At 41.6% G+C, this 14,246-nt stretch overlaps 1 protein-coding gene across 2 annotated transcripts in view; it reads right to left on the reverse strand.

Moving 5' to 3' along the window:
- ift81 (intraflagellar transport 81 homolog) overlaps positions 1-14,246 on the reverse strand; it is a 68,951-nt gene that overhangs the window by 12,207 nt on the left and 42,498 nt on the right. For both annotated transcript variants that reach the window (XM_078421630.1, XM_078421629.1), the window contains 3 exons: positions 12,989-13,060; positions 12,820-12,905; positions 9,953-9,998 (listed from right to left, as the gene is read on the reverse strand). In XM_078421630.1, the coding sequence (XP_078277756.1) occupies positions 9,953-9,998; positions 12,820-12,905; positions 12,989-13,060 (204 nt within the window). The remainder of the gene's footprint in view (positions 1-9,952; positions 9,999-12,819; positions 12,906-12,988; positions 13,061-14,246) is intronic.

The following is a 14,246-nucleotide window of genomic DNA, read 5'->3' on the forward strand; positions in this document are numbered from 1 at the left end:
TGACAGAAGTCAAACACGGATCTTCTGTGACTGGATTTATAGCACCAGAAACTGGCACCAAATTATGGCTTTGTACGTTGTTTCATACATTAATGACTGTAAGAAATATAGAAAATAGGTGCAGGAGTAGGCCATTCAGCCCTTTGAGCCAACACCGCCATTCAATATGATCATGGCTAATCATCTAAAATCAGTACCCCGTTCCTGCTTTTTCCCCATGTCTATTGAATCCGTTAGCCCAAAGAGCTATATCTATAGCTATACTCTCTTGAAAACATCCAGTGAATTGGCCACTGCCTTCTGTGGCCGAGAATTCCACAGATTCACGAATCTGGTGAAAAAGTGTTTCCTCATCTCAGTCCTAAATAGCCTACCCCTTATTCTTAAACTGTGACGCCTGGTTCTGGACCCCCCCACCATCAGGAACATTTTTCCTGCATCTGGCCTGTCCAATCCCTGAAGAATTTTATATGTTTCTATACGATCCCCTCTCATCCTTCTAAATTCCAGTGAATTCAAGCCCAGTGGACCCATTCTTTCATCATATGTCAGTCCCACCATCCCGGGAATTAACCTGGTGAACTTACACCGCACACAATACTCCACATGTGGTCTCACCAGGGCCCAGTACAACTGCACTAGGACCTCCTTGCTCCAATACTCTAAGAAACTGACTCGGCTTGTATGCGACCATTGTTTCTAGATTCCAAAAGTGGAGCAACACATAAATATATCTCAATTTGTTGCTTTATGTCTCTTCTAAAAGACGAATTGTACTGGCCATCTCAACCATATCTTTACTCTCAGAACTTTTGTGCAGGAACAACCAGAAAATGAATAGTTGAGGAAGGAACTGCAGATGCTGGTTTATACCGAAGATAGCCTCAAAGTGCCAGAGAAACTCAGCGGGTCAGGCAGCATCTCTAGAGAAAATAGATGACGTTTTGGGTCAGAACCCTTCTTCAGTCCATTTGTCATATGTTCTCCAGGACCATCTCTTCAGACCATGTTCTTCAGAGATACTACCTGACCTGCTAAGTTACTCCAGTACTCTGTGTCTCCCACTTGTTTCTCCCCGTCGAAGGCAACCGTGCAGGGTTTTATTATTACATTTTATGCAGAGACAATTGCTTAAAGTTCGGGCCGACAAAGGCATGGAGGTGGAAACAGGAGCTGGGCAGTGGCAAGGACATTTCAACCAATGTACCTCCTTAAATTATAGGGTCGTTAGAATGTAAAATTAATCAAACCAATGAAAGTGAAGGAGTCATAAATTATAGTGGATGAACTGAATGTAAAGGAACAGAAAGATAAAGGGAAAGACTGATAACAAGGGATACAAAGCAATATATATTTTAAATGCAATATTTTTAAAGTCATAAGCAACAATAAATGCTTAAATGAATAAGATTACATATGTTTAATAGGTTTATTTAGTGCTAAATCGTTGGTTGAAGGTAATAGGAGAAAAAACTGCAGATGCTGGTTTAAATTGAAGGTAGACACAAAATGCTGGAGTAACTCAGCGGGTCAGGCAGCATCTCAGGAGAGAAGGAATGTGTGACGTTTCGGGTCAAGACCCTTCTTCAGACCTTCTTCTGAAGAAGGGTCTCGACCCGAAACGTCACACATTCCTCTCCTGAAGGTAATTAAGTTACCTTCCATGAAAGGAAGCTTGTGCTTATAATGAATGCTAAAAATTCATGAGTTTGGTTTTAACTACTGGATAAATACAACACATTTATGCAAATCAAACATTTTGATGGCGAGTTCATGAGAGAGGTCTACTTAGACAAAAGAACATAAATTGCTGGAGTATTTCAGCCGGTCAGACAGCATCCACGGAGGACATGGATAGGTGATGTTTTGGGTCGGAACCCGAACCCAACCCAAAACATCACTCATCCATGTTCCCCAGAGATAGCCACATAATTCAGTGGGACAGGCAGCATTTCTGGACAGAAGGAAAGAGTGACATTCTGGGTCGAGACCCTTCTTCAGACATCCCCAGAGATACTGCCTCACCCACTGAGTTACTCCAGCACGTTGTGTCTCCAACACGTTGTGATACAAAAAATGTATCACATTTTTTAAATTCTAAAACTTTTAGTTTAGAGCCCGAGTGAAATTCTCAAAAAAACTAGAATTAACAAAATAGATATAATCACCGAATTGTGATTCCCTTAATGAAATATTATACTGTCACTTTTTATTTTAAATAATGGCCGGGATATTCAGTTCCATTTTGCCTTCAGTGTACAACTGAATCCTATTTCCCATCCCCAATAATGAATGACTCCAGCGTTTTTTTAATGCATTGATAATGGAGCTTTAATCCATGTAGGCTTAAGCCACACCTACGTTGCTATTGAGAGCGTGCAGCGTAGGTTCACTAGGTTGATTACCGGAATGGCGGGACTGTCGTATGTTGAAAGGCTGGAGCAATTAGGCTTGTATACACTGGAATTTAGAAGGATGAGGGGGGATCTTATTGAAACATATAAGATAATTAGGGGATTGGACACATTAGAGGCAGGAAACATGTTCCCAATGTTGGAGGAGTCCAGAACAAGGGGCCACAGTTTAAGAATAAGGGGTAGGCCATTTAGAACGGAGATGAGGAAGAACTTTTTCAGTCAGAGAGTGGTGAAGGTGTGGAATTCTCTGCCTCAGAAGGCAGTGGAGGCCAGTTCGTTGGATGCTTTCAAGAGAGAGCTGGATAGAGCTCTTAAGGATAGCGGAGTGAGGGGGTATGGGGAGAAGGCAGGAACGGGGTACTGATTGAGAGTGATCAGCCATGATCGCATTGAATGGCGGTGCTGGCTCGAAGGGCTGAATGGCCTACTCCTGCACCTATTGTCTATTGTCTATTGACCCCATTTCATCGTGATAAGGGGTTTCTAAAAAGCAAAAGTTGTGCAATTCCCAGTCCTAATTCATTCTGCATTTATAAAACAAATGCAATAATTTCGTTATTTTATATTAATCAAGATGAATATTTAATGTTCCATCTCCCAGAAAGGAAATATCTTTTACTTTTACGAAATATTTGATGCCAGTATCTCATTGTTGCTAACTGTTGAATCACCTGCCGATAAAACGGCTAGCAATGTTCACCGTTTTCTTCCTGTTACTTCATGAAGAAAAATATAGGCCATGGCCCAGTTTGAGCAGATTATAAATATTACATCAAATTTAGAAAAACTAGACAAAATACTAGTTTGACCCAATTCCATTTTAACCTCCGAATTTGCATCTCCCTTTAAATCTATACGAGTATAAACCCAATTCATTTCACAACTAATATACTGCATTGGTGTTATTTACTATTGATATACAATATTTACTATTGATATACAATATCCCCCCCCCCGACTCCATCAAAACGATAACAGGCAGCATTGGAAGCCTATCCTCTCCGGTCAAACCGCATGTCAAAAACCTGGGCGTGATATTTGACTCTGCATTATAGTTTGACAAGCAAGACAACGCTGTGGTAAAAGCCAGCTTCGTCCAGCTTCGTACCATAGCTAAAATCCTCCAATTTGACGACATTGAAAAAACCATTCACGCATTCATTTCCTCCCGCCTAGACTACTACAACTCCCTATACACTGGGATCAGCCAATCATCCCTGTCCCGCCTACAATTGGTCCAAAACCTCGCAGCAAGACTCCTGACAGGTACCCGTAAAAGGGACCACATCACCCCGATTCTGGCCTCTCTCCACTGGCTCCCAGTACGGTACAGAATCAACTTCAAGCACCTCCTATTCACATACAAAGCCCTAAACGGGCTTGCCCCCCACATATCAAAAATCTTCTAACCCACCACTCTATCTCCAGGTCCCTCAGGTCGGCCGACTTGGGGCTACTCACTATCCCGCGGTCTAGGCTTAAGCTCAGGAGTGACCGCGCTTTTGCGGTTGCAGCTCCTAGACTGTGGAACAGCATCCCTCTCCCCATCAGAACTGCCCCCTCCATTGACTCCTTTAAGTCCAGGCTCAAAACCTATTTCTACTCCCTAGCGTTTGAGGCCCTCTGAGGGGGCGCTGTGAACTGTTTATGTATGTGCTGTTATGTTTGTGTGCCATTGTATGTTCGTTTCTTAGTACCTGAACTGATGTACAGCACTTTGGTCAACGTGAGTTGTTTTTAAATGTGCTATACAAATAAAATTGACTTGACTTGATATGAACAGATGGTCACCATTGTATTGTTCAATGAAAATTCTTTCGAGCGAGAAGGTAGAGCTTAGCAAGTGATTACTGAAGTATATATGCAGATCAGTGAACTCCATCTACTGGCCTGATTTCCAATGATAAGAACTCATAGATAGATTAATCATCAGTTTTTCTGCATTGGAACTTAATGGCACCACATTCTATTTGCACATAAATTTTGTTAAATAATTGGTTCATAGTTCCATCATAGTTGTGGTGTAATGACACCAACAATATCATGGTTAAGGATGGCACAGTATTTTCTTGCAGGTGAGCTCGTTATGCTTAATATATTTTCAGCTTCTCTGAAATACAGATTATAAAAATACTAGATTTGTTTTACTGTGGTTCATCTAGAACAATAAGCTTTGTCGAGGCAGCAAAATACAAAATAAGCAACATTTCCCAGGAACCCATATGTATCATCTGCCTGAACACACATTCTGCAGTTCCTGCCCTGAGGGGGCATAAAAAGGACAATTACCCCAGTCCATTCGTAGGCTTTAAAGAGACCTATTACAGTGCCCTCCATAATGTTTGGGACACAGACCCATCATTTATTTATTTGCTTCTGTAATAATAATAATTAAAAAAAATATTTGTCATATGTAGGTTGGCACAGGGTCAACGGTACAATGAAATGTATTTGACAAGACAACGGGTCACCTCAGCAGTAATATTCCAAGGATAAATAAGATAAAAAATGACATTAGTAAGGTAAAAAGACAATATTAAAAATAGGTATAAAGACAATATTAAAAACAATCAACATATATGATTTGAAATGTGTTTAAGAGTTCAGAAGCCTGATGGCCTGATGGTAGAAACTGTTCTTAAGTCTGGTGGTACGCGCAGCCATACTCCTGTATCGTCTGCCTGACAGTAACAAGGAGAACAGCCTGCGTGCTGGGTGGCTGTGGTCCTTGATGATGCCGCGCGCCTTCCGCAGGCACCGCCGGTAGAAAATGTCCTGAATGGCCGGGAGACAGTTGCCAGTGATGTGCTGTGATGTACTCCACAATTTGAGATTTGTAATAGAAAAAAATAACATGTGGTTAAAGTGCACATTGTCCGATTTTATTAAAGGCCATTTTTATACAATTTGGTTTCACCATGTAGAAATTACAGCTGTGTTTATACGTAGTCCCCCCCCCATTTCACGGCACCATAATGTTTGGCACACATGGCTTCACAGGACTTTATAATTGCTCAGGTGTGTTTAATTGCCTCCTTAATGCAGATATAAGAGAGCTCTCAGCACCTAGTCTTTCCTCCAGTCTTTCCATCACCTTTGGAAACTTTTATTGCTGTTTATCAACTTGAGGACCAAAGTTGTGCCAATGAAAGTCAAAGAAGCCATTGTGAGACTGAGAAACAAGAATAAAACTGTTAGAAACATCAGCCAAACCTTAGGCTTACCAAAATCAACTGTTTAGAACATCATTACAAAGAAAGAGAGCACTGGTGAGCTTACTAAATCGCAAAGGGACTGGCAGGCCAACGAAGACCTCCACAGCTGATGACAGAAGAATTCTCTCTATAACAATGAAAAAACCCCAAACACCTATCCGACAGATCAGAAACACTCTTCAGGAGTCAGATGTGGATTTGTCAATGGCCACTGTCCGCAGAAGACATCCTGAACAGAAATGCAGAGGCTACACTGCGAGATGCACTCGTTAGCCGCAAAAATAAGATGGCCAGGTTACAGTTTGCCAAGAAGTACTTAAAAGAGCAACAACAGTTCTGGAAAAAGGTCTTGTGGACAGATGAGATGAAGATTAACATATCAGAGTGATGGGAAGAGCAAAGTATGAAGAGAAGGAACTGCCCAAGATCGAAAGCACACCAGCTCATCTGTGAAACATGGTGGTGGGGGTGTTATGGCCTGGACATGTATGGCTGCTGAAGGTACTGGCTCACTTATCTTCATTGATGATACAACTGCTGATTGTAGTAGCATAATAAATTCTGAGGTGTATAGACACATCCTACCTGCTCAAGTTCAAACAAATGCCTCAAAACTCATTGACCGGCGGTTCATTCTACAGCAATATAATGATCCCAAACATACTGTTAAAGCAACAAAGTTAAAAAATGGTCAATTCTTGAGCGGCCAAGTCAATCACCCGATCTGAACCCAATTGAGCATGACTTTTATATGCTGAAGAGAAAACTGAAGGAGACTAGCCCCCATAACAAGCATAAGCTAAAGATGGCTGCAATACAGGCCTGGCAGAGCATCACCAGAGAAGACACCCAGCAACTGGTGATGTCCAGACTTCAAGCAGTCATTGCATGCAAAGGATATGCAACAAAATACTAAACATGACTACTTTAATATACATGCATTGCTGTGTCCCAAACATTATGATGCCCTGAAATGGGGGGACTATATATAAACACTGCTATAATTTCTCTCCACTTATCACTGCAACAATAAACTCCTCCCTGTCCACTGGCATCGCCCCGCCATCCCTCAAAATCGCTGCTGTCACCCCCATTCTGAAAAAACCTGGTCTCAACCCTGACACCCCAAACAACTTCAGACCAATCTCCAACCTACCCTTTCTGTCCAAAGTTTTGGAACGTGCTGTAGCTTCCCAACTCAAATACCACCTCTCTACCAATAACCTGTATGAAACTTTCCAATCCGGATTCCGCTCCAACCACTGTACTGAAACTGCGCTCCTCAAAATCACAAACGACCTTTTCCTCTCCTCCGACGCTGGCAACCTCAACATCCTCATCCTCATCCTACTTGACCTCAGCGCCGCCTTTGACACCATAAATCACTCCATTCTCCTCACCCGACTTGAAACCTCCTTTAACATCACCGGCACAGCCCTATCCTGGTACAAATCATCATCATTGGTCCAAAAACGCTCACCAAATCCACCCAAAACTTCATCCTCAATATTGATGGTCTCCCAGTATCCACCTTCCCTCACATCCGGAATCTTGGAATCATCTTTGATCAAACCCTCTCCTTCGACAAACACATCAAACACATCACAAAGACAGCCTTCTTCCACCTCAAAAACATTGCCCGTCTCCGTCCATCCCTCTCCTCCACAGCTGCAGAAACCCTCATCCACGCCTTCATCACCTCCCGTCTGGACTACTGCAACAGCCTCCTCTATGGCTCACCCTCAAAAATCATCAGTAAACTTCAATACATTCAAAACTCCGCTGCCCGTCTACTCACCCACTCCCCGATCCGTGACCATATCACCCCCGTCCTTTACAAACTCCACTGGCTCCCTATCCCCCAGAGAATCCAGTACAAAATCCTCCTCATGACCTACAAAGCCCTCCATAACCTGGCCCCATCCTACCTGACTGACCTCCTCCACAGGCACACTCCCACCTGCACCCTCCGCTCTGCTGCTGCCAATCTCCTGTCCCCCCCATCCGGACCAAACTCAGATCCTGGGGGGATAGGGCTTTCTCCATCGCTGCTCCCACCCTATGGAACTCACTACCCCAAACCGTCAGAGACTCCTCCTCACTCACCACATTCAAAACATCACTGAAGTCTCACCTGTTCAGCACTGCCTTCAACCACTGAAGGTCACCCCACCTTCTGTCTCCTTTTTCTGTTCGTTTACTTATTTATCTATTTATTCACTTCTCTATGTTCTAGAGTGTTTGAAAAGCGCTATATAAATGTAATGCATTATTATTATTATTATTATTATTATTATTATTAATTTCTACATGGTGAAACCTTAATGTATAAAAATGGCCTTTATTAAAATCTGACAATGTGCACTTTAACCACATGTGATTTTTTTCTATTACAAATCTTAAATTGTGGAGTACAGAGGCAAATAAATAAATGATTCGGTTTTTGTCGCAAACATTATGATGGGCACTGTATTTTAAACCTTCAAGTGTAACTTTAAATAGCTTTAAAAAGTCCACCGTGTTACATAGTTCATAACACAAATATGGTATCTGCTTCGTGATACTATGGTTGTAGATTTTAAAGGAACTGTTGCCCATTTTTCAACCTTATGTCTCAATTGAAAACATGTTTGGCCCTTTTTATTCTTTCGGCAGCTATCTTAAACTCATCAATATTGCTTCAGGCAATTTCATGTGTAGTAAAATGCCGGCAATCTGCTCTTCAGCTATTCAGAAATCCAGGTGGTTTATCATGTGGCACACCGCACGTAATGGTTATCATACCCCCATAAAACTCACGGGCGCTCCTCCACTCACCAGACCTCTGTACTCCCTTTAAACTTAAGTTCCTGCACTCCCATTAAGCTCACAAATTCTCTTGAAATAAACCAAGGCCCCAACTCCCATGCTCTCTCTAAACTTACCGGGTTAATTGGAAAATTTATTACCATACTGTGTAATAACTAATGATTAAAAGAGTGTTAAAATATCATCTAATATTCTGAACGGTCATTTAGTCCAGCACCAAAACCCCGAGCATAGCACATTATCTGGTCTATTCTATTTTGAACCAATACTATATTGACTCTGAAGAAGGATCCTGACCCAAAACGTCATCTCTAGAGACACTGCCTGACCTGCTGAGTTATTCTAGTGCTTTGTGATCTGTGGGAGATTTCAGCATCTGCAGTTCCTTGTGTCTGTCACCCCATGGAGCAGAGTGTGTGAGACATTAAAGGGCTTTGAATTTGGAACTTCCTCCGACAACACTAGATGCACTGCACTAAGACATTGATAGAATCATGAAGAAAAAGTCTAAAGATTTCCATCGAAATTTGGTGGAGATTATTTTCCGATTTAAATTAAAAAGAACTTCAAATATAATGATCAGTTATAAATTTAGTCTAAAGTCCAGAGTGTATGGAATCTGTGTGAGGAAAGCCATGTGGTAATAATGATTGGCTGCCCGAAGCAAACATACCTTAACCCAACTCCTTCCTACACCTTAGAATAAACCTAATGGTGACAACTTTGATTTCTCCAATTCAAGGTAACAACCCCCCCCCCACCCTTTTTTCCCCTCTTCTCTTCCCTATGCTCCACCCTGATCTATAGCCAATTCTCCCACTATCCCTTCTCCCTTTCCCCTTCCTCCTGTCCTCTTTCACCTATATCCTCCCCTCTGGTTTAACAATTCACTCCTCTCCTGATCTGACATCCTTTTGTTTCCTTTTCATCTCGAGCTTTTGTACACCCAACTGCCAATCTCCCTCCCCCCTCATCTATATCCACCAATCACTTGCCAGGCTTTGACCCACTTTTTTCCAGCTTTCTCTCCTCCACTATCATCAGTCTCAAGAAATGTCCCGACCTGAAATATCAGCAAACCATGTCCCCCAGAGATGTTGACTGACCCAATAAGGTACTCCAGCACTGGGTTTTTTTTAGGATATTTAAATCCTGCTGACTTTTAATATTCCTTTATTTCATTATATAACTCATGCTTATAGCTCTAACTATTTATCACTTCTGTACAATATTTACCAAAGCAGCTTGAACTGCACTATTGTCAATAACAAGCCTGCCCTCATTGGATATGCTGTTCATGCTGCCCCTTAAATTCACAATTGCTGATCTTGCCATTTCTCAAGAGATTAGTTACCAATGACAACTTCTGCTAAATTTTCCTTCTGGTTTCACTGTGCCAGGTCTTCTGGACAGCGGGCAGAATCTGTTGTTGTTTGCCAGGAACAATGAGTTAGTTAACACAGATTCTCTGCAGACAACATTTTCAACGTGACCTATTGCATAGGTACTCACCTTCCCTAAAATTTCTTGCTCAAGGATATTACGATTATATTGCTCCCTGAAAGATATAAAGCAATTCCTAAAGTAAATACACCTTATTTTTCTTCAATATTAATTACTTGTCTGGCACAGCAGTTTGTTGCAACACGACAGTGTGGTATCAGTAATATACTGAGGAACTGAATGTTCCTATCTGTTTTTATTGGTTGCATCACATGGCTATTTTTTAAACTTAAGTTTTTACAATAATTTAAATGCTGGTTGATTGTTCTAGAACATCAAAATGCATCTTAGCCCCTCCAATTATTTACATATATAATGTAAAACACTTCCAAAGAGCCTCTTTCCGTGCTGTATGAATCTAAAAGTACCAGAAAATATTTTAACTAAAAGCTGGCGAATTCCAGAAAGAGGCAGCTATAGAAGTAGTGAATGCGCTAGTTATCATGCAAAACCCTACATTCTAGGATTATTCTAGTGACTCAGAGGGTAGCAGGTGAGATCGCACTATTTATGGATGGAGAGGAAACAGGAAAGACTGGCCTCATGGCCTACCATCTGTAGTAAACAAAATACTGCAAGTTATAATGAAGGATGTAAACTTTGAAGCAGGCTGGATTTATAAAAGTAAAATCAGTTTAACTAATGCACTGAAGCTCTTTGACGATGTGATTGCTAGAATAGATAAAGGATTATCTGCTGTCAATTTAGAATTTCAGAAGCCGTTTGATAAGGTTCCACAGAAGAGATTAATAACAAGGTTACAGGACATGGAGTTAGGGATAATATACTGACGGATTGAGAATTGCTTATCGGACAGAAAGCGAAAAGTAGGATGAATGATTCTTCTTGGGTAGTCAAGGTTGTCATTACAGTACTTGGGTCTTAGCTATTCATGATCCAAATCAACAATTTGGCTGGAGGATGGGAGTGCAGGGTAAATGTCATATTCCCAAGTTTTCTGATGATACAAAATCAGTCAGCTTTGAGATTAGGGAGGAGGATGTAATAAAGCTTCAAGGGAATGTAGACCAGCTGAACGAATAGGTAAGAACATGGCAGTTGCAATACAATGTGAGAATATTTTAAGTTATCCACTTTGTTTGGTGGACTAAAACAGAAAACCAGTGTGGTTTATTAATGGTAAGAATTGAGAATGTTGATGTTCAAATGCATTGGGAATGTTGATGTTCAAATTGACCTGGGTTTCTATGCATCATTGAAAACTAACAGAGATAAATCAAGCAATAAGGAAAGGATATAGTATATTGCACTTTATGAGAGGTGGAGATAGTTTGTAACTTACAAAATTCTCACAGGACCTTAAAGAGTAGATGCAGAGTGAAAGTTTAAAGGTGGTGTGCGAGGCAACTTTTATTTTGCACAGAGGATGGCAAGTGCCTGGAACACGCTCCCGGGGTGGTGGTTGAGGCAGATACAGTTGTACCATTTAAGAGACTTTTGGATAGACACATGGATATGAAGGAAATGGAAGGATATAGATTATGTGCAGATAGATAAGAGGTGGTCGTGGCATCATGTTCGGCACAGACATTGTGGGCCTGTTCTTGTGCTGTACTGTTCTATGTTCTCTGTCAGGTGGCATTTATGGAAGGAGAAACACAGCTAACATTTCACATCCCAGACACACTTACTGGTGATCATTAAACAGAAGAAAGCACTCCTGGATCTCGGGTCATAAGATACACCACACAAATGTCTAAACTGGGCACATGAGATTGGAAATAGTAGTTTTCAAGGGCAGAAAGGTAACATAATACCAAATCAAATTTCTGTCGACACGAGTCCACACTATGATCTCATTCTCAGGGCTACTGGCATCTTGACTCCTTTTACATCATAAAAACTATTTCTTCTTTGGCCTGAATGCACGGATCTAAACAAATATTCACATTAAAATGGCATTAGTGGCTAGTGTTTTTTTTAAGTGTGTTTCACAGCTCCAATGAATAGTCTTCATTAAAAAAAGAGATGTAACACTACTCTCTGTCACAAAAATGTTATCTGACCTGCTTAGTGTTTACAGCGTTTTCTGTTTTTAATTGAGATTTCCAGCATATGCAGTTTAATTTTTTATCTATTAATTAATTAATAGTTCTCTACAAGCTTCTGAATGGGAAGCTGTTGCAGAGCCTATAGGTGGAAAAGCAGCAAAGGTTTTCAATGAGGAAAGTGCCAAGAAAGGAGAGCTGCCAATAAAATTTAAGGTGAGAACCTCAAACATGACAAAGTGAAAAAGCATTGAAACAGAACAGAGGTGGAATATACTCCATCATCAATGGTGGCTTGGATGGGAAATTTAGTAGATACTAGATGACCCGTGGACCCGTTGTGTCCAAACCTCTCCTGCGGGCCCAGCAACCCTCCCCCAACTGACGACCCATAGACCCGTTGCCGGCCGGGGAGTCTCCCTCGAGGCCGGGGGCGGGCGAGGGGGGAGAGGAAAGGGGAGAGGGAGCCATTCACCCCGGCCCCGGGCGGTCATCGCGGCGGCCAGCAGCAGGAGAGCGGCCACAAGGCACTGCTGTATGTTCGTCCTGCTGGTGGCCTCCTTCTTTGACTCTCTGCCGCTGCACTGCACTGCACCATGGGAGGAAGGTCAGGCGCGGGGCACGCCGGGATGGGCGCCAGTCCTCCCGGTGCTGCTGAGCGGGGGGGGGGGGGGGGGGGGAAGCGCATTTATTAAAGTTTATTAAGTTAATTACTTTTAAAATGTAACGAAAATTGATCAATGCATACCGCAGGCGTGTAAGGTGGGCCTAAAATTGTTGCGCTATCGTGTACCGTTTTGGCTGTATTTCGTGGCTTAAAATGAAAATATGTACATTAAACTTAAATACTTAAACCTGCAGATTTACCTTATAGCTTTTCTTCTTTCTTGTGGATCTGCAGATACGTACAGTTTCATTTCGTCAGCAGCACGCTGTATCTGTCTTTCAGTAATCTGTTAAGCAGAAATTAACATGTATTACTGCAATACTGCAAGGTTACTAAAAATTAATATTAAATTACAATAATTTTTTGTACCCTTCTCAAGCAGTTGGTATAGTGATATTTAGTTTCCTCCTGTCCACATTCTTCTCGGAGTCCTTGGACCTCCTGAAAAGGTTTCCCATTTAAGAATCACTTTTATTTGCAACAATTTTAATCACAAACTCCATTGTATGCACTATAAACAATCCATATTACATAATTCATCAATATTTTTGGATGCAATTCACAATTAAAGTAAAAATACAATTACCTTTCTGCCTCTAAAAGTATTTCGCTACTTTAAACTGTAGATCAGCTTTGTAAGTGTAGTCTTTACTAGAAAGTAAATCTGGGGATTATGTCTTCTGTTCAAAGTCTCTCATCAAGTGATAGACCCAATGGGAAGGAGATTTAAAATGGGTAATGACAAGGAGCTCCAACAGGTAATGCAATACACAAGGTTGGAAGAGAAGCACGTGAACCTCTGTCTCACCAGGAAGTGAAAGTGTACAGGCTTGCTGGGGTCACTGGATGGAAGCAGGAGAGATAGTTTAGTTTAGAGATACAGCGCGGAAACAGACTCTTCGGCCCACCAAGTCTGCGCCGACCAGTGATCTATCACACGAACACTATCCTGCACACAATTTATAATTATACCAAGCCAATTAACCTACAAACCTGCACATCTTTGGAGTGTGGGAAGAAACGGAGATCCCGAAGAAAGCCCACACAGGTCACGGGGAGAACATGCAAACTTCATACACCCATAGTTAGGATCGAACCCGGGTCTCTGGTGCTGAAAGGCAGCAACTCTACCGCTGTGTCGATGTAGGGCCAGGATTAAGGTGGTGACTATCATTAATCTGTCAAGATTCGGTCTTGGGTTTACAAATTTCTTGGGATACAGATACACCATCCAAATATCTAGGCAGGGTAAATTGAGTTTGAGTTTGAATTTAGTTTATAGTCTTGTCACGTGTACCGAGGTACAGAATGAAAAGCTTTTGTCGTGTGCTAACCAGTCAGCAGAAAGCTATTCCTTTTCTCCAGAGATGCTGAGTTACTCCAGGTTTTTGTGTCTATCTTCAGCAGAAAGACAATACATGATTACAATCGAGCCATCCACAATGTACTGATACATGATAAAGGGAATAACGTGAATAATGTTTAGTGCAAGATAAAGTCCAGTAAAGTCCAATCAAGGATAGTCCGAAGGTCTCTAAGGTAGATAACAGCTCAGGACTGCTCTCTAGTTGTTGGTTGGATGGTTCAGTTGCCTGATAACAGCTGGGAAGAAACTAGCCCTGAATCT

Source organism: Rhinoraja longicauda, chromosome 25 (assembly GCF_053455715.1).
Source record: "Rhinoraja longicauda isolate Sanriku21f chromosome 25, sRhiLon1.1, whole genome shotgun sequence".
Lineage (NCBI taxonomy): Eukaryota > Metazoa > Chordata > Chondrichthyes > Rajiformes > Arhynchobatidae > Rhinoraja > Rhinoraja longicauda.